Source organism: Gymnoscopelus microlampas (genome assembly GCF_963454915.1).
Source record: "Gymnoscopelus microlampas genome assembly, chromosome: 8".
NCBI classification, from domain to species: Eukaryota; Metazoa; Chordata; class Actinopteri; order Myctophiformes; family Myctophidae; genus Gymnoscopelus; species Gymnoscopelus microlampas.
Window position 1 is genome coordinate 13,848,490 of NC_139945.1, and position 21,656 is coordinate 13,870,145.

General features: G+C 40.6%; 1 protein-coding gene across 1 annotated transcript in view; it reads right to left on the reverse strand.

Moving 5' to 3' along the window:
- Positions 1 to 21,656, reverse strand: part of tenm4 (teneurin transmembrane protein 4) — a 359,498-nt gene that overhangs the window by 96,843 nt on the left and 240,999 nt on the right. Inside the window, 2 exon segments of the mRNA XM_084064566.1 lie at positions 4,731 to 4,885; positions 16,015 to 16,247. Of these exon segments, the coding sequence (XP_083920692.1) occupies positions 4,731 to 4,885; positions 16,015 to 16,247 (388 nt within the window).

A 21,656-nucleotide genomic window follows, 5' to 3' on the forward strand; every position in this document is an offset into this window, starting at 1 on the left:
ATGGATTTGCACCAGCAAAAAAAAAAAAAACACTTAACTATTTTTACATGACATTTCTGTGTGTTGTTATAATTGGGCATTTGCCAGAAGCTCCTTCTCTCTCTCTCTCTCTCTCCCCTGCACTCTCTTATCGAAGTGATGGCCGTCTGCAGGAAAATATAATCCCACATTCTATTTGAAGCTGCTCAGATTTTTTGAACTGAATGTCATTGTCACCATAGCCTTAATAAAGCTCTCTGAAGTTACTAACACCCTTGATTAGGGGTGTGCCGATATATCGTCCCGCGATATATCGCGATACGTTTTCGCGACGATATGTATCGTTTTGGGGAAAAAAAATATCGTTTTTGAAAAAAAAAAAAAATTTTTTTTTTTTTTTTTTTTTTTTTTTACAATCATAATAATCAGGCATGCAAACGGCCCCGAAGTGAAAAGAGAGACAACATGTTTTTTTTTTCGGGTCAGGTGTCATACTATTTGGATTCAAAACGGCTATTGTAGCTGAAAAGCTACAAGTTTGCATGTCTGAATAATGCAAAAACAGAATTATTTGTTTGCATTTTCTTTTTTTCTCCTCCATATATTTTCATAATAAAAAAAGTGCGTATCGTATCGTATCGAAATCGTATCGAAGTTGTGAGCCAAATATCGTATCGTATCGTTTCGTGAAATTAGTGTATCGGCACACCCCTACCCTTGATGTAAAAAAAAAAAGAAAGAAAAAAGTAAGGGTTCAGTTAATCCCATTCCAAGACATGGTTTTCACTCTGTACTCTGCAAGGGGTGGTCGGGGGAATATTTTCTACAACAGCAGACTTTTAAAATGGCAGCGACCTAAATGTCTTCATGTAAACACAAAGATAAACATAAAAGGATTTCGAACCGAGGTCGAACTATCTGCCTCTTGCCTAACGCAGACAAAAAAGACTTGTTTCCTTTGGCACGGAGTTGTACATCACACAACTAAATATACTGGAGTCTAGAAGTCACGAAACTGAAAAAGCTTAATGCTTTTTCATCAATTACCCCTCCTGAACAGACGACACAAGCTGTGAGGAACTTCGAAGATATCACTGGCCTTGTCGGAGAGGGGAGGGAAATGCAAAATGCATGTTTTTAACCCATTGAGACCTGGAACTGTGTCATTTTTAGATTTGAGCTAAAAAGCATTATTTTACACTTTGGGCTATTCAAAAATAGCAGATATACAAGCTCATAGCGCGGCACCGAGTGCCGCGCTACGAGCTTGTAGATCTGCTATTTTTGAAAAATCGTGAAAATGTGTGCAAATCTTTGAATATATATATTTTTGAAGCGAACATTTTTAACTCAAATCTTTGCTTCGGGGGGTCCCTGGAACAAAATATTTTGATGGGGGTCCGCGGCCAAATACATATATATTTTTGGGGGTCCTTGACATGAAAAAGATTGAGCACCACTGATATAGAAACATACGTTTTTCAGAATACTGTTGAGATTTAGGAGACATGTAGAATCGGCTTCAGGTCTCAATGGGTTAAAGAAACGAAAACCAAAACCAAATCAAAAAGCTACAGGAAAAAGCGATGAGAGCTATCAATGAAGAGATGAACCTGCTCTGATACAGTAGCTTCCTAGAGCTTGAAGTAGGGGGGGGTGTGGGAGGAGGAGGAGGGTGTGTTTGAAGTGGGAAGCTGTGTGCCCCGGATGAATTTTTAATGGATGCTTTTTACTGTCTGAGTGTCTCTGGCAGTGCTTGTGCGATTTGTCATCGTTGCAGCGCGGCTGCAGTCAGCGCTGCCTGCATGCGTCTCTCTCTCCCTCCTCCGTTTGCCAGAGCATGCAGCGGACGGTGTGAGCTGCATCCACAAAAGGGCTTGTGGGGGGAGAAAGAGAGATGGGAGGGGTGGGGGGTGGGGGGGTATAAGAGAAGGGGGGGGGGGGGGTCCCTTGGGGACGGCAGCGGGCAGCTGGAGGCTCTCCTCCTGCCTCTGAATACATCATTTCACAACACTGAAAGCGTTCTCCATTGGCAGCTGAGGCCCCCTCTGGACTTGTTTGCAGGCTGGACTGTATAACGTAGACAGGGCAGAAAAAACAAACCACACGGCGCTCCTCCGCATCGCACACACACACACACACACACACACACACACACACACACACACACACACGCGTCTGATGTCGGCCCAAAGCTCGCCTTCAAGACGTCCCCCGTGAATGCCAGTGAGCCTTCAGTCACGGCCCGGCAAGTCACGGTAAATAAATAGCAACGCAAAACAGTGATAATGAAGCTAATTACGCTTCTAAGCAGAGCACAATCGCTGTGGATACTAATAATAGTGGGGGAGCTCTGTGGCGTGGTGGTGTAATTAGTGGCTGTCAGGAAATGGGCAGAGAATGTGATAACTGCGTAGATTAGGAAAACAAACAGAAGGGAAAATTCCCTGGTTTGAGGAAATGGCCGTGTGTGTGAGTTTATATATGCACAGGCTGTTTTGTGGTTTCCATAGGCGGGTCACTGGGCCAGACGCTCATGTTGACCTCAGTACAGCGTCCTTGCCTAAGGCACGCGTTCGGTTGGGTAGAGCCACCGTCTGACATGTACATGTGTGTGTGCTAGTGACAATGTCTCTGTCTGTCAGTGACTGTGTGCGTGTGTGTGTTTGTGTGTGTGCGTGCGTGCGTGCGTGCGTGCATGTGTGCGCGTGTGTGTGTGAGTACACTTGCAATAATACACTTGTGAGGACCAAATCTCCCCACAAGTACAGAAATAGTAGAATTTGAGAAATAGAGATTGTGAGGAGAAACGAGACTATTTAGAGTTGGGCTTAAAATTAGGAAAGGATTCAGGTTGGGGTTAGGATTAGGATGAAGCATTTAGGATTTTTAGGTTTAATATTAATAATAGTAATAGCTGGCATTTATATATATATATATATTTCTATGTACTCAAAGACGCTTTACATGTGTGTGTGTGGGGGGGGGGGGGGGGGGGGTAATTAGGAAAAAACGTGCAGATAATCAAATAAAGTTTAGAGGTTAGGGTTGAAGTGGGAAGTCGTGCACCTGAAAATAGGCTACAAGCTCACAACGCGTCGCAGCACGTTGCGCTGTGAGCTTGTCCTTCGGCTTTAGGGTTATAGGGTTCAAAATGTCCGTTAAAAAGCGTAAAGAAAAAACTTCCGGCCTAAAATGTTGATGTCCTCACAAGTGTGGTATTACAAACCTGTGTGTGTGTGTGTATGTGTGTGTGTGTGTGTGTGTGTGTGTGTGTGTGTGTGTGTGTGTGTGTGTGTGTGTGTGTGTGTGTGTGTGTGTGGAGCGGTAGTGGGGTTACAGGGTCATGTTCCTCATCAGCCTGCAGCTATAGGTCAGACGGGTGCAGCTGGTGCTAGTGGACACAGATCCTCCTGGGAGCAGGATCCCAGCACTCTAGGACCCATGTCCATCTCAACCTGCCATCCTTTTACTGCAGGGGCCTTCAACAAGGGGTCCGGGGACCCCTAGGGTCCTCAGAGTTACTACAGAAGGGGGGCAACCTAATCTTTGGTGGCACAAAAGAGCAGACCAAGTACAGGTTTTCTAATTATTGAAGGTTTAACCCAATTTAATCCGGGAACGCATCTCTGTCATTTTAGATTTATTTGGCTATTCAAAAATAGCAGATATACTATGAGCTTGTAGATCTGCTATTTTTGAAAAATCGTGAAAAATAGGATCTTTGGATATATAAATTTTTAAGCGAACATTTGTAACTCAAATCTTTGCTTTTGGGGTGTCCCTGGAACAAAACATTTTACAAATGTTCGCTTTGAAAATATATATATATATATATATTGAAAGTTTGCAAAAAAAATCACGATATACTGTCTGAAAATGCACATTAACATGAATCCAACACAACGCTACACATTGATAGTGCTGTTAAACAAGTCTACGAAGCTATCTATGAAATCTATGAAAACGTTGAATCTGCCAACACACTTTTATACAATATGTACAGTAGTGGTGGTCCGGGACTCCCTGCTTCATCTCGCTCTCAGCTAAGGGGTCCTTGGCCTGAAGAAATCGTTGAAGACCCCCTGCTTTATTGTTTCCCTTGTCCTTGTCGTCATGATGATTGTCAACATGATGATGATAGTTATTATTTATTCCAGAAGTGTGCTGCTATCTGAATTCACCCCCTGCCCACTTTTCACTTTCATGTTCATTGCCCACGTTCATTAGCCACGCTGCTTCTTGAATTTGAAGATAATTAGCACATCTTGAGTCATTCTTTGAGGGGGAAAAAAAATCCATTTTGCATTGCGTTCAAGCAAGTTTTGCTACTGGCTGTTTCTTTAATCATGTGTGGGAATTTGTAAATCTGATGGCATACATAATAATTGTCCAGGCTAAACTTGGTGTTTTGTTTTGTTTTCTTTCTTTTCTTTTTTTGTGCCTACTTATTTACACCCAATTTAGTCGTTTTTTGAGCGATTCCTCCCGACACACACTGCCAGTGGTGTTTAACCACTTTCAACTTGGATTTCTTAAAAAAAAGAATAATAATAATAATGATACAGTAATCGTATTCCCCGCCAAAATAGCAAAAATAGCAGATCTGCAAGCTTGCAAAGCATCATGTGGCAACACAGTTAGGACTGAGCTTTTTTCTGACCTCAGACGGACGGACGGACCGACAGACAGGGTGGTGTCGGTGAACGGGGGGGGGGTCAGGGGGGGTCAGGGGGTCGGAGGGGTCATACCTGGGAGATGTCCATCACAGCATCACAGCTGAGAGGTCGGGCAGAGGTCAGGTCGTTAAACCCCAGGAGAGTGGAGATGATGCCGTTCTGGTCGATCCTACGGATCATGGTGCCGTCCACGAAGAAGATCACGCCGTACTTGTCCACCGTGATGCCTGCAGGTCACCGACGGGGTCAGCAAAGCGCACAGGGAGAGAGAGAGAGAGAGAGAGAGAGAGAGAGGGAAATTATCTATCGGTTTAATTTATTTTAAATCCATCTGTGACGCGATGTGAGGCGGCTAAATGGCAATTAAAAGCTAATGACTGAGATCAAAACTAATGTCCGAATTGATTTTGTGCGGGTCGATGGCGAAGAACAATAGAGTCGTCACACGAAGGCCAGGTATCGATTCCATAACGAACTGAAATGAGGTGTTCGGGACAAAGTCACAAAAGCCAGTCTCTTCCTTGCTCATACTTGTGCAAGAATCTTAAAGCCTGATGATGTCTAATCTAATCAGTTGCACTGCCGGTGTCGCACACCAAAAATAGCCGATCTACAAGCTCACATCGCATCCGCGACGTGCCATAAGCTTTTAGATCGGCTATTTTCAGTGGAAAAAGTACTAAAATGTTTTACTTAAGTAAAAGTATCAATACTCTCACAACGCGTCGCGGTGCGACGCGTTGTGAGGCGTTGTGAGCTTGTAGATCGATGTAAAAAATAGGGCTAAGGTGGTTAATGTATGTTTTATAATATCATCATTTATATCTGAAAAGTAACTAGTAACTTAACACGATTATTAACAGTACATGTAGTACAGTCAAAAGTTATGCTCAAAGGATAACACAAAAAAAATGTGGTACATTGTACTCAATTCATCAGTAAGACATACAATATCAGTAAAAGCTCAATAGCAGCTAAATGTGTATTGACAGAAGGAGGTGTGGGGGCGGAGGGGCGGAGGAAGCTACTACCAAGGTGTTCAAAGGTATTATACTAAGCCATATTGTATGTTTTAGGACATCCATTCTTTAGTTTTGAGTTTGTGTAGGCAGTTGGGTACTTTTCTCGCTCTCTCACGTCTGTCTCGTTCAAATCTGTCCTAGGGCTGCTTGCACAGCGCGCTGAGCGACATTCTCTTAACCCATTGAGACCTGAAGCCGATTCTACATGTCTCCTAAATCTCAACAGTTTTCTGAAAAACGTATGTTTCTATATCAGTGGTGCTTAATCTTTTTCATGTCAAGGACCCCCAAAATGATATGTATTTGGCCACGGACCCCCATCAAAATATGTTGTTCCAGGGACCCCCAGAAGCAAAGATTTTTGTTAAAAATGTTCGCTTTAAAAATATATATTCAGAAGATTTGCACACATTTTCACGATTTTTCAAAAATAGCAGATCTACAAGCTCGTAGCGCGGCACTCGGTGCCGCGCTATGAGCTTGTATATCTGCAAATTTTGAATAGCCCAAAGTGTAAAATAATGCTTTTTAGCTCAAATCTAAAAATGACACAGATCCAGGTCTTAATGGGTTAATGAACGCTGCTGTAAACCTTCCGCAAACCTTCCAGTTGGATATAAACGTGTTATTTTGGTACATGAATCATCCCTCCCGACGCGAGGTCAAAACGTGAGGATGTGTTCTGATGACTGATGCACCTTGCAGCTATGGAAGAGCAAATGCTCAGGGAACATATAGAGGAATGAATATACAGCACTTTTATAAATAAATACAAATAAAACAAAATCCATTGCTTGAAAATCACCGACAGCCAGCTCGCTAGCTCATTGTGGAAAAAAATAACAAATACACACAGAAAATAGAATCCAATATGTGGAAACTGTAAGAGTATTGATCCAGTCCCTGGCATGTCATTCCTTTAGCTATCCAGCTATGCAGTCTATCAGAAACGCTGCATGCAATTTCCCCACGGGGATCAACAAAGGTTTATCTTATCTTATTTCTTATCTTATCTTATCTTATCATAGAAAGACACATGGAAAACAGGGGGAAACCTTTCAATTCATTGCATATAGGCCCCAATAATCCTCCCATAAACAGATATTTCAGAATGTTACCTATGCCAGCACGCATGGATTGAAAGAAGTATTAGGATACATACAGTAGCTTCCTCAAGGATTTATGGATTTAAGTATCTTTAACCCATTGAGACCTGAAGCCGATTCTACATGTCTCCTAAATCCTAACAGTTTTCTGAAAAACGTATGTTTCTGTATCAGTGGTGCTCAATCTTTTTCATGTCAAGACCCCCAAAATTATATGTATTTGGCCGCGGACCCCCATCAAAATATGTTGTTCCAGGGACCCCCCAGAAGCAAAGATTTGAGTTAAAAATGTTTGCTTTAAATATATATATATTCAAAGATTTGCACACATTTTCACAAATTTTCAAAAATAGCAGATATACAAGCTAAAGTGTAAAATAATGCTTTTTAGCTCAAATCTAAAAATGACACAGTTCCAGGTCTTAATGGGTTAATAGATTTAGTTTTACTATCTAAAGACACCACTCAATTATTTGAGATGTCACTCAGCAATATCATATGATATGTCAGAGTCAAAGGGACAGCGCCTTAAAAACACACTGCAAAAAAAGGCAGTCTAAAAATAAGAAAAAAAAACTTGGATTGAGAGGAAATAGACTAGAAACAGGACAAATTATCTGTCAGTGGATCAAGAGAATTATACTTGGTAAGAATTCTTGAAAGTAGAAGAAATATCTAGGCTTTAGGGAAGTGGGGAACTCTTTAAATAAGTGATTAAAACCTCATTCCAAGCACTGGATTAAGTCATATAAACTCAAAACTAGTTCGCAAAGCTCTTGAATTAAGTGTTTAAAAGCTCATTCCAAGCACTGGATTAAGTCATATAAACTCATAAATAGCTTGTAAATGTCTTCAAATTAGTGGTAAAACCTCATTCCAAGCACTGGATTAAGTCCTATAAACTCAAAACTAGTTTGCAAAGCTCTTGAATTAAGTGTTTAAAAACTAATTCCAAGCACTGCATTAAGTCAAATAGACTCATAACTAGCTTGTACATTTCTTCAAATTAGTGGTAAAACCTAATTCCAAGCACTGGATTAAGTCAAATAGACTCATAACTGGGCTTGTAAATCTCTTCAAATAAGTGGTGAAACCTCATTCCAAGCATTGTATTAAGTCAAATAGTCTCATAACTAGCTTGTAAATCTCTTCAAATAAGTGGTAAAAACTCATTCCAAGCACTGCATTAAGTCAAATAGACTCATAACTAGCTTGTTCCCAGGTAGTTTCTTCCATAATTAAGGTGAAAAGATCTTAAAACAAGAGCTATGCAAGGTGATTCTTCTTCATTCTAGGTTGTCATAGCTTTTCTTTCTCAAAATCATAAAGGCATTTACAGTAAATCTTAATAACATTGCTCAATTTCACAATTTGCTTTAACTTTCACAATTTGCTTAAAGCAATGGTTCTCAACCTTTTCCAGATCAGGGCCTACTTGAAAATGTCCAAAGCATCCATCTGACTACTAAGTGGTCAAGTATGCATCTTTATTTTAATGATCATTAAATCTATTTTGTTTCAGTTTCAAGGTTTTATAGAAAGAAACCACATTTTTACATTAATGTTAATTAATCATTATAATATTAGTGTTTTGCCAATGAATTGGGGGCCCACTTGCAATGCCCTTGCGGCCTACAGGTTGAGAATCACTGGCTTAAGGGTGCTGTAAGTAATTTCTTGGCATCTAATGATAAGAAAAACATAATAAGCCACTTAACTGTACATGCCATCAATCTCCATTAACTCCATATTGACTATCCTATTTTTGTACATGAGAAGGCATAGGCTCTGTGCATAATTGTTGTCCCGGGTTTCCAGAAAGCTATAGGGAAATCCAAATATATTGTAGTTGTATATTGTAGTATGGTGGTGTTAAAAGGATCCCTGGCTATTAAGCCAAATATGCCTCAATATACATTATAATTGCCCTCTATAACTAAAATACATATTTTTAAAACACCTTAAATATTGTATTTACTTTAGAAACAGTTAAAGGTAGAGTAAGTGATTTACTTTGGTCAAAATAATTGTTAAATAGCTCTATATTCTGATAGAACTCATTACTATAGAGTGTTTGTTCAGTAACAGGCGTCTCCATGTCTCCAGCTATGTATTAAACAGAAAAGGCATTTTCAGGTAAGGATACCAATTGTATCCAATCAGGATAGAGAACTCAGTCAGGATACACATTAAACAAGTAAAATTGGAAGTGGTGACACAAAGAAATGAGCTGAAAAAATGGAACTGGAACAAAAACTTAAATAAAAATGAAGCTGATCCTGATTGGCTGAAATGTTGTCACCTACCTGAACGTGTATTTTCTGTTAATTATAGAGCTGTAGAGATGGGGAGACCCCTGTGACTGAACAAACACTCTATAGCAATGATTACTATCAGAATATGGTGCTTTAACCTTTTAATACAAAACGTTTTGTTTTAACCAACAAATATCACTTAGCCTACCTTTAACCTTTCACTCAATAGGGGACAATGCCTGTTGTAAGTTGATGTAATTTATGGAATGCATGTGAAAATATAAACCAACTTAATACTTCCAAAGGTTAATATGAGCATCAAATCAATATTATAAATATGTTTGTTGTTTTGCACACATGCATTCCATAAATTCCTGGCACAAAGCAACGTTTCAGATGGGGGGTCCCCATCTCAAACTTATCATTTGGGGGGTCCCTGGCACAGAAAAAAATCAGAAGGGGGGGCCGTGGCCAAATACATATCATTTTGGGGGTCCCTGGCGCAAAACATTTTCAGATGGGGGGGGGGGGGTTAATTTGACTGGCTTTCAACAGATTTGAACCAGAAACACCATAGAAAACCTTCAAATCTACTGCCAAGACAATCAAACGAAGCCTATGGGGAAATGAACCGGAACAGGAAACGGGTATGCCACATCCTGGAATCCTGGAACTACAATTATGCACAGAGCCTTTCAATGTTACCATTGAGACTATGCCACTTCACTCTGACAGCATGTCGTATGGCATAAACCCTCAGAAAATCTCTCTAATATACTCCATATTTTGTAATTCTGAGACAGGACCCATGTAAAAAAAAAATGGGATGCTCAGTGCCTATTGCATTTTCACAACATTCATGATGCTGATTATGGTTCACAAGTGATTTACAGACATTTTTGAAGTTCAGTTTAGATGACCCTGTTTGAAAAAACTGCTTTGACTCAAACCTCATGCACAATGTCTTATCAATGGGCCAAGAGAAATTATTTGAGCAGGGACATGCAGCATGTTATGTTGCGCAAGGAAAAGGTGCTTAAACTGTTTCAGATGCTGTTCAATCAGTTTCAGTCTTAATACAGTGTGCACCGACAACAGGGGCAACAAGTAAAACATAAATAAATAAATCGTAAATCTCAAGAACTCCAAAACAAACTGAACCTATTCATTTTTCTCTCTACTGTTCAACAGAAAGGTATGCTCTTTAACAATATCAGCTTTTTTTCCGGAGGATCGTTTTAAGTTTGTTATCATTATATACTAAAATGGGGTACTCAGTGCCCGTTCCATTTTGACAACAATCAAATACCTGATTATGGATCACATAAGTGATTTAAAGATATTTTTAAGTTCAATTAGATGACCAAAATGCTATTCTGCACACCATGAGAGACACAATGCAGAGGATCTTCCAAAGACATTCAGACAGCATGAAACATGTTCAAGAGGAGGTACTAGTGACATTGGACAATTTTTTCTACCATGGCCACTACTTGCAAGACAGCACCATTAAGAAGCTTTTTAACCCAGTTGAACCAGAAGAGACAGTGATGTCTCAAACGGCTTGTAGACTAAACAGCTTGTAGACTAAACAAGGACAAGGGAACTCACAATCAAAAAGCATATATTTGTTACTGTATACCCCTAATTAAGAGTCTTGGATAGTTGTATAATTCCTTTATAATATGACCAACACCACACCACACCACAGAGCTGCAGCTGCCACAAATAGTTTTTTTTGTATGACATTAATGATGGAAGCCTTTTCAAAACCCTGCTTTGCAGGTGATTTTGTACAATGGTGAAATATAGAATGCTCTAAAATAAATATAGATGCTTCTGTAAATTACTGATGGTTTATTATACCGGGGAAGTATTGGGGAAATATAGACCCCAAATTTAGGTAAAAACTGGCTACAATCAGACTCATTGCTATAGGGAAATCCAAATCTATTGTAGTATAGGTGTTGGTTAGTATAGGTGGTGTTAAAAGGATCCCTGGCTATTAAGCCAAATATGCCTCAATACATTATAATTGCCCTCTATAACTAAAATATATATTTTTAAAACACCTTAAATATTGTATTTACTTTAGAAACAGTTAAAGGTAGAGTAAGTGATTTACTTTGGTCAAAATAATTGTTAAATAGCTCTACATTCTGAGTACTCATTGCTATAGATTGTTTGTTCAGTAACAGGCGTCTCCATGTCTCCAGCTATTTATTAAACAGAAAAGGCATTTCAGGTAAGGATACCAATTGTATCCAATCAGGATAGAGAACTCAGTCAGGATACACATTAAACAAGTAAAATTGGAAGTGGTGACACAAAGAAATGAGCTGAGAAAATTGGAACTGGAACAAAAAAAATAAATAAAAATGAAGCTGATCCTGATTGGCTGAAATGTTGTCACCTACCTGAACGTGTATTTTCTGTAAATTATTTATGGAATGCATGTGATAATATAAACCAACTTAATACTTCCAAAGGTTAATATGAGCATCAAATCAATATTATAAATATGTTTTGTTTTTTTGCACACATGCTTCCATAAATTCCTGGCACAAAACATTTTCAGATAGGGGGTCCCCATCTGAAACTTATCATTTGGGGGGTCCCTGGCACAAAACATTTTCAGATGGGGGATCCGCGGCCAAATACATATCATTTTGGGGGTCCCTGGTGCAAAACATTTTCAGATTGGGGGTCCGCGGCCAAATACATATCATTTTGGGGGTCCCCGGCACAAAACAGTGCCAGGGACCCCCAAAATGACAGGAATGAGTGTGGTGTAGACCAGGGGTTTTCAACTGATTTTGACCCAGGGACCACCATCCTAACTAAGAGCAACCTGGGGACCACCACTATTGTGCATGGTGGGTCCATCATAGACCCACCCCACACAATAGTGGTGGGGGGTTCATGCACCAGAGGGAGCTGGAGAAAATAGCTACAATATCAATATAATATCTAATAAAATACAGTGGTTTTGTTTGAATATGATGGAATATGATTACTGTGATTATGGTAAGTTCACATTTCATATCACAGTAAGAACTCCTGTAAGTTATTAAAAGTAAAAAAAAAATACAACAAAAATGTTGTTTTTTGCCAGGGACCACCTGCAATACCTCCACGGACCACCAGTGGTCCGCGGACCACCGGTTGAAAACCCCTGGTGTAGACCACACATGGGCAAATGACATCATCAATTTGAGAAGGAGATTGCCCCCATTGAGTAAAATATTAACTGCTTCTAAAATAAATACACTGTTTAAGGTGTTTTAGTTAAGGAGGACAATTAAAATGTATTAAGGCATATTTGGCTCATTAACCAGGGATCCCTTTAATGTTATATTAAAAAGACTTGATGAAGACTTACAGTTACTGTATAATGGTGTCAAAATCCAAACACAGAATGGTGAAATGGATTTATTTGGTGCTGTAGTTTCATTGTGTGGTGACACACACAACATGAGCAAAGTGAGCTTTTACACCAAAGTGCATCTCAGTGTGCAAAAAACACAGGATAAGTGTTAAACACTACTCCCATAAACATTCAGTATGAACCAGCTGTGCAATGATACAATTAACATCAACTTAGTTCATTCATTACAGCTGACCACTTCAAAGTTAGCATGCTAGCGTGTAGCATAGGCCTCAGTCAATGACCTGTCCCTGTGTGTTACTAGCATTACCAGCTAACAACATTAGCAGTGAACAAACAACTCACCAATGCTGGTATTTCTCCTCTAACATCAAACATCGACGTCAGGACTCTGTATATACATCCAGATGAGTTGGTAATCCATAAAACAATAGCTGGACTGCTTCTAGCTTGAATTTAATCAACCTCTGTAACTTTTGTTCAAGTTACTGCAGACAGCATGCAGCACAGTTGAGCTGTACCCAAACAGGAAGTGACATGCTGTGCAGTGTGCAAAAGGACTTAGCAGGAAGTGACATAACCTACTCAGAATAAGAGTATTCCCCTTAGAATAAGTAGTCTACTTAGTTAACGTTTCTCTGTTTAGTTTTCTCACTGTGCATAATCATAAATGTTTAACCCTTTGTATTCTGACAGCTTATCTATTTTATTTTACATAATGATTAATATGGAGGAACATATTTCCTTTGGGATACATGTTCAGGTTTTTAATGTACACAGCTTAACAACCCCGGTCACGCCATACCTGTCTTTGTTCTTATAAAAAATATTTATTTGGCAGTTCACTGTATTGTTTGGAATATCAGCTTTATGAGTCTAAGGGTTGTAATGGAGATCTCTTAGCATATGAAGTTTTGGCCCTGCATCTGAAAACGTTTTGTGCCAGGGACCCCCAAAATGACATGTATTTGGCCGCGGACCCCCCATCTGAAAATGTTTTGTGCTAGGGACCCCCAAAATGATATGCATTTGGCCACGGACCCCCCATCTAAAATTGTTTTGTGCCAGGGACTCCCAAAATGACATGTATTTGGCCGCGGACCCCCCATCTAAAAATGTTTTGTGCCAGGGACCCCTAAAATGATATGTATTTGGCCACTGACCCCCATCTGAAAATGTTTTGTCCCAGGGACCCCCAAAATGACATGTATTTGGCCGCGGACCCCCCATCTGAAAATGTTTTGTGCCAGGGACCCCCAAAATGACATGTATTTGGCCGCGGACCCCCCATCTGAAAATGTTTTGTGCCAGGGACCCCCAAAATGACTTGTATTTGGCCGCAGACCCCCATCTGAAAATGTTTTGTGGCAGGGACCCCCAAAATGACATGTATTTGGCCGCGGACCCCCATCTGAAAATGTTTTGTGGCAGGGACCCCCAAAATGACATGTATTTGGCCGCGGACCCCCATCTGCAAATGTTTTGTGGCAGGGACCCCCAAAATGACATGTATTTGGCCGCGGACCCCCATCTGAAAATGTTTTGTGCCAGGGACCCCCAAAATGACATGTATTTGGCCGCGGACCCCCATCTGAAAATGTTTTGTGCCAGGGACCCCCAAAATGACATGTATTTGGCCGCGGACCCCCCATCTGAAAATGTTTTGTTCCAGGGACCCCCAAAATGACTTGTATTTGGCCGCAGACCCCCATCTGAAAATGTTTTGTGCCAGGACCCCTAAAATGATATGTATTTGGCCGCGGACCCCCCATCTAAAAATGTTTTGTGCTAGGGACCCCTAAAATGATATGTATTTGGCCGCGGACCCCCCATCTGAAAATGTTTTGTGCCAGGGACCCCTAAAATGATATGTATTTGGCCGCGGACCCCGCCTTTGAAAATGTTTTGTGCCAGGGACCCCCCAGAAGAGAATATTTGTGATGAAAGAATTCAACATTATCAAAAATGTAAAAAAAAAATAGAAGATATGTAATTTGTTTTGTTAATCTCTGAGCTTGTAGATCGGTTACTTCCAAATAGCCAATGTATATGGGGTTAAAATGGTTAAACTGATTTCAATGTTATAATTAACTAATTGCTTGGGACCAGTTGGAACCCTCTGAAGGACCTCTGGGGGTCCCCAAACCCCACTTTGAGATCCACTGACATGTTATATTTAGATACTCTCGTGTTATGAGGTGTGATTTCTACATTATTTGCTATCTTATTTACTTCATTCCATTTAGGATTTTCTGATCTTGCACTTTGAAAGCCACTCTGTACTGAGGTATGTGATGTTGACACAACATAAGTGTTTGGAATCATTTCAATGTGTAATTTTAAAGAAGTTATTTGGTAGTCTTAAAATAAGTACTCACAGCTACAAATTGTCTTAAAAGTCACACTGTGGCTTCAATTGTGTCTTAGAGGGTAATCTTAGCTTGATATACACGTAAAATAATTTGATTGAAGACTTATTAACTGAGTAAGAAAAAAAAGAAATATATTCTAATAACAATATTAATTATCTTATTCAATTTGCTCTTGTTTAGTATATAAGTATTAAAACAAGATCAATACGATTTTATGGCTAGATATAAGATTGCAAGTCTTGCTTAGTTTTCTAAGTGTTAGTATTTTTTGCAGTGCATCTATCAGGAGAGTGGAGACCACTAGAGGAGGTAGATGTAATTATCCCCATCTCTTCTTCTAGACTGTAGTGTTTGTATTTTGTTGATGACATGTATTGTTGTGTAAATCTTTTTTTGCTATGTTGATGAATTGAATACATACATTAGGACCACAATGGAAACAAGTCCCCAGGTCTGACTGTACCACATGCTGTTTAAATTTCTGACTAATAAAGTAATCAATCAATCAATCAATCAATCAATCAATCAATCAATCAATCAATCAATCAATCAATCAATCACAGGGCTAGCTCAAAGACAACACAAATAACTGACAGACTGATTGATAACAGTATGTGTAGTGTAGTGTAGTGTCGTGTCGTGTCGTGTCGTGTCGTGTCGTGTCGTGTCGTGTCGTGTCGTGTCGTGTGTGTCGTGTCGTGTGGTGTGTGTCGTGTCGTGTCGTGTCGTGTGTGTCGTGTCGTGTGTGTCATGTCGTGTGTGTCGTGTGTCGTGTCGTGTCGTGTCGTGTAGTATAGTGTAGGGCAGTGGTTCCCAAACTGGGGTCAGGATCCCCAGGGGAGTCCCCAAAATATTTTGGGTGGTCCCCAGATGTTTAGCTCAATGTGTTTTCTCATAGTAAACAAACCAACATACAGTAATAAGTTCATACAGGGTATATCTGCACATTTCTAAAGTTACAATTTAAGGACTTTTAAGACCTTTTTATTACCAAATTGGCCAAATTGTCAAATACTGCGTAAGAGAGAGGCAAACATTGTGAAAATAGCCAATCTTGTAAGCTTGTAGTTCGGCTATTTTATGTATGTGTGGAACCGAGTAAAACTAAATGTAATGCCTACAATTCCAAATGCTTGTCAGGGTGGGTGTGGGGGGTTCAAAAATGGCCTGAACAGTTTGGGAACCCTTGGTGTAACAGTGTATTATAACGTACCTCTGGGGTTAGTGAGGGTGGCCTCGGTGGCCTTGCCCCCGTCCCCACAGCGCGTGTCATCGTAGGGCAGACACTGGTCACCGGTCCCCGCCACCAGCTCCACGTTCTTGGCCACGTCTTTGACGACGTTCAGGTTTCTAACCTTGAACACTTTCCTGCTGCTGGTGTCCGACAGGTAGACCGCCCCGCTCACCGGACTGGTGGCCAGGTAGTATTTATGAGCCGGGCTGGAGCTGGAGAATAAAATATACACAGATCAATAAAAAGCTGGAAGGGGGGGGGCAGCACATCACTTTCAATAGGAGAGAAAAAAAAAATAACCTAATTGAATTGAAATAGATCCAAAAACCAATTGGAGAGTTGCTTGGACACGATGACACTGTGAACCAAAGGACACGGACAATTAAAAGTAGAATGAGATTAACCCATTGAGACCTGAAGCCGATTCTACATGTCTCCTAAATCTCAACAGTATTCTGAAAAACGTATGTTTCTATATCAGTGGTGTTCAATCTTTTTCATGCCAAGAACCCCCAAAATTATATGTATTTGGCCGCGGACCCCCATCAAAATATTTAGTTCCAGGGACCCCCAGAAGCAAAGATTTGAGTTAAAACTGTTCGCTTTAAAAATATATATATTCAAAGATTTGTACACATTTTCACGATTTTTCAAAAATAGCAGATCTACAAGCTCGTAGCGCGGCACTCGGTGCCGCGCTATGAGCTTGTATATCTGCTATTTTTGAATAGCCAAAGTGTACAATAATGCTTTTTAGCTCAAATCTAAAAATGACACAGTTCCAGGTCTTAATGGGTTAAACATGACATAATGGCGGATGCCGATTGATCCTGGATATGGGGGCAGCTCATTTGGAAATCCATGTTTTTTCTGGAGAGACCAGGCAAGCAGATTCTCTCTGCATTTAAGAAAACAGATGGCGGGAGAATTCTATGGTGCAGCTTTGTATATGTAACTTATTTCCCAGACCATAGGGCTGAGCGATATGACTTCAAATCATTATCACGATTATTTCAAACTTTTGCCTCGATTGCGATTAATTAAGGATTATTAAAAAAAAGAAATAGTAGAATAACAGATCTACAAGCTCATAACGTTTGTATAATACAACAAAGCATAATACAGGGTTAAGTGGTTAATATAGTCGATACATTACATTTTTTTGTGTGAGATATACAGTATCATACATAAATAAAATGTATTATTCGATTAACTTACACAAGCAAGATTAAGTCAGTTATTGGTTCTACTGTATATGTCGGTTTTGATATATTTTTGTTTTTGGCTATCTTTGGTGCATGGTTGCTGGTGAGATATCATATGATATTGCTGAGTGACATTTTGGACACACTTTGGGAGCTTTTCTTACGGAAGAAGGCACAGTACATTAGTTGCAACATATCATCATGCATCCATCGGACAGAGAGCCCACCACAGGAAAAAGACTTCTTTTATGTTTCAGACAATGTCGACACAGTAATCCCTCAATGCCACAAAAGAGGGGCTGGCAAGCTTTAACCCTTTAAGACCGGGAACGCATTTGTGTGTCATTTTAAGATTTATTTGGCTATATAAAAATAGCAGATCTACAAGCTCATAGCGCGGCACCGAGTGCCGCGCTATGAGCTTGTAGATCTGCTATTTTTGGGGGGGAAAATGGAAATTTGTGCAAATCTTTCAATATATATTTTTTTTAAGCGTTAGGATTTAGGGAAAAAAAATGTTTTAATCGGCCTCAGGTCTTAATGGGTTAAGAGACAGGGGGAAAAGAGTAGCCAATCACATTGTAGCAGGAAACACAATACCTGGACAAAACCAGCAGCGAGACATGGGAGAACCCTGTGCGCCAAAGATTTCTCTCCGGGGATCATTCAAGCTTTCTTTCCCATCTCCCATCTCATCTAATCTCATCCCTTATACCTTATGAAACATATTAGCTAGCTTCCATTTTCTGAAATGCATCGGCCTGCACTTACTTACTTACTTTTTTGATCAAATTCAAATCAATGAACACGATGTGGACTGCTGCCATAAATTATGCAGTGTAGGTTATAATGAAGTCTCAGAGAGAGCTGAATAAAAGTCCCCCGCACTCCAAATCCTTTAAAGGCGCGTTACATAACTGACTCCAGTCTGTACCTAATGGGGATACGTGCACTGCTGTAATGTGTCTGCAACCCAGATTGCAAGAGGTCCTTAAAGGGCCACACCCCCCACTGTGTGGTGGACCTGCCCAGGGGTGCAACACTTAATCGAACTAATCGTTATAATCAAGTATAGCGTCGCTGTCAGGCAGAAACCTCTTATCTCCATATTCTAACTTTTAGTGTCTTTTCGTAAATTAACGCCCGACTTGATCATACTATTGCGTCACACAAAGGTATCAAAAGTAGCAGATATACAAGCTCGAAACTCGTTTTGAACGTATATCTGCTACTTTTGCCATTTTTGAATTTGAACACATGAGGTAGGTTTCCACCCGACAGAGACGATACAAAATAATCGATAATGGATCATTTAATAACATAATAGATTAATATTCCATCCCTATTTTGGTCATGTCATAGGTGAAGATATATATTTTCTAATTAACAGTGAAAATAGCCCATCTACAAGCTCTCAATGCGTCGCATCATGACGTGTTGTGAGCTTACAGATCTGCTATATTTCCTTTTTTTTTTAATTCTCAAGTGGTTAATCGATTTGTTGATAATGTAAAAAAGGAAATATTAAAAAACACAATTCTCGATTATTTGATAAACTTAATAAGTAATCGATAGAATAATCGTTTTTTTTTTTTTTTTTTTAATTGATAGTTGCAGCCCTTTAACCCCTTAAGACCATTGTCATTTTTTGATTTGAGCTAAAAAGCATTATTTTACACTTTGGCTAAAATAGCAGATATACAAGCTCATAGCGCGGCACCGAGTGCCGCGATATGAGCTTGTAGATCTGCTATTTTTTTTAAATCTTGAAAATGTGTGCAAATCTTTGAATATATATTATTTTAAAGCGAACATTTTTAACAAAAAATATTTGCTTCTGGGGGTCCCTGGAACAACACTTTTTGAGATGGGGGTCCGCGGCCAAATTCATATCGTTTTGGGGGTCCTTGACAAGAAAAAGTTTGAGAACCACTGACATAGACACCTACTATTTTTTTAGTTTTAGCTTTTCAGAATACTGTTGGGATTTAGAAGACATTTGTAGAATGGCTTCAGGTCTTAATGGGTTAAGAACCACCAGCAGCACCAGGGACCTCCCAGTCCCCGTGGACAGTTTAGCCGTGTGCAGTGTGGTAGTTAGTGTCACCTCACAGGATGACCGGGTCACAACACAGCACAGTGCTGCCAGACCCCATGATCATTACAGTGCAGCCTGTCAGCAGGACATCATTCAAAGCGGATTAAGACAGAATCGCAGATATAACCTTGGGCCTTCTTCTGTTGTTGTGTGTGTGGGAGGCGGTGGGGGGGGGGGGGCATGCTAAAGCTCATATTTTCATAAGACTACGGGAGCGCAGGACCAGTGTGGCGGTGGCACCACTGTCAACTCCGGTGTATCATTTTTGAATGACAATGGACCTTCAGTGAATGGGTGATGACAGGGCCAGAGAGTGGTCGGTTGAACCTGAGGCGATGGCGTCACAGCCAGCCTGCATGACCAATCTGACTGATCAGACGTCAGCGTACCTGGGCACGTTCCGAGACCAGAACCAGCAGCGTGTCACAGATTCATATAAAAAAAAAAAGCTGACTTCCATACCGCCGTATACGTAGATCACGGGAGAAAAGCCTCAGTTCACGGATCCAAACCTGGCCCCCGCGTACGTACAGTGGTGGAAAGTAACGAAGTACATTTACTTAAGTACTGTACTTAAGTACAATTTTGAGGTATTTGTACTTTACTTGAGTATTTCCAATTTCCAATACTTTTACTTCTACTCCACTACATCTCAGAGGCAAATATTGTACTTTTACTCCACTACATTTATTTGAAAACTTTAGTCACTAGTTACTTTTCAGATATAAATTATGATATTATGAAACATACATTTACCCCTTTAGCCCTATTTCATACATAGGCTATTTGAAAATAGCAGATCTACAAGCTCACAACGCGTCGCATCGCGACGCGTTGTGAGCTTGTAGATCTGCTATTTTCAAACATTTTTGTACTTTTACTTTTGGTACTTAAGTACATTTTGATACCAATACTTTTGTACTTTTACTCAAGTAAATTTTGAATTCCGGACTTTTACTTGTAACGGAGTACTTCTACATGCAGTATTGATACTTTTACTTAAGTAAAACATTTGAGGACTTTTTCCACCACTGCGTACGTACGCCTAGAACAATGCAGATCTCCGTTTCCCCGCAGCCTGTGGAACTATACCAGGCGTAATGCTCTGACCTTGAGCCGCCGTGGACTCCGTAGACTCCCATCTATATTCACTGACAACATCTAGTTTGTGGAAGATAATTGGATTTCGCTGCATGCTGGCACACCGATGGAGAGGGGTGTGGGGGGGGGGGGGTTCAGGGTTGGAAGAGACGGGGGGGGGACATCCTTAGCGGGGGGCCAGAGCACATTGCAGTGAGATCATCATCCCCCCCGCCCCCCCCCCCCCCCCCCCCCCCTGCCTCCCTATCAACCGGCTCACGTACCGATGAGAGAGGTGGCCGCACGCTTTCATACACACACACACACTGTGTTCTCAGAGGAGAAATCTCCTTTTTAATATGCAAATGCCTGTCGAGTGCTGAGAGAGAGGCTAGAGGGCTTTGGTCCTGCGTTGGAAGGCAGGGCACAGTGTGTGTGTGTGCGTGCGTGTGTGTGTGTGGGTGTGTGTGTGTGTGTGTGTGTGTGTGTGTGTGTGTGTGAGCACTTGTATTACTTGAGAGAGCCACATACACTCACAGATATAGTAGAATTTGAGATGTAGACAGTATTTTCCTATAGTCCTCCCAAGAGAAAGTTGTTTTATTCCTTGCCAAAGACTTTTGGAGTTAGCCTTACAGATTCAGGTTGGGGTTAGGATTAGGATTAGATATTAAAATGTATACTTAGTTGCGCGCAAAGTGTCAAGCACTGAACATAGCGGATCTACAATCTCACATTGCGTCGCAGTGTGGCACGTTGTGAGCTTGTCAATCCGCTATTTCCAGCTTTAGGGTTTACGGTTGAAAATGGCTCTCATATAATCGTCATAATAAAACGTTGATGTCCTGCACTGGTAATACAAACGTGTAGGTGTGTGTGTGTGTGTGCGTGTGTGTGTGTGTGTGTGTGTGTGCGTGCGCACGCGCGTGTAGAGCAGTGTATGCCTAGATGGAGGGAGCGAGTCAGAGAGCGAGAATGACGAATGACGGTGAAAGAGAAAGAGCTGCAGTGAATTTGCTTATTTGATTTCTTGTCTTTGGTCTTCAAATAGAGGCCGGTGTCACACCGTCCGTCTATTCATCCTCGTTGTGACTGAGTCATCCTCGGCTGGAGTCACGACCCTCACACAGGGAACCAATCAACAGTTCCCCCCTGTCTGAGACCTGCTTTCTGACCCAGAGCACACATGGTCATGGACATGATGTCACATGTACTGTAGATCGTCATGGAAACCAAAG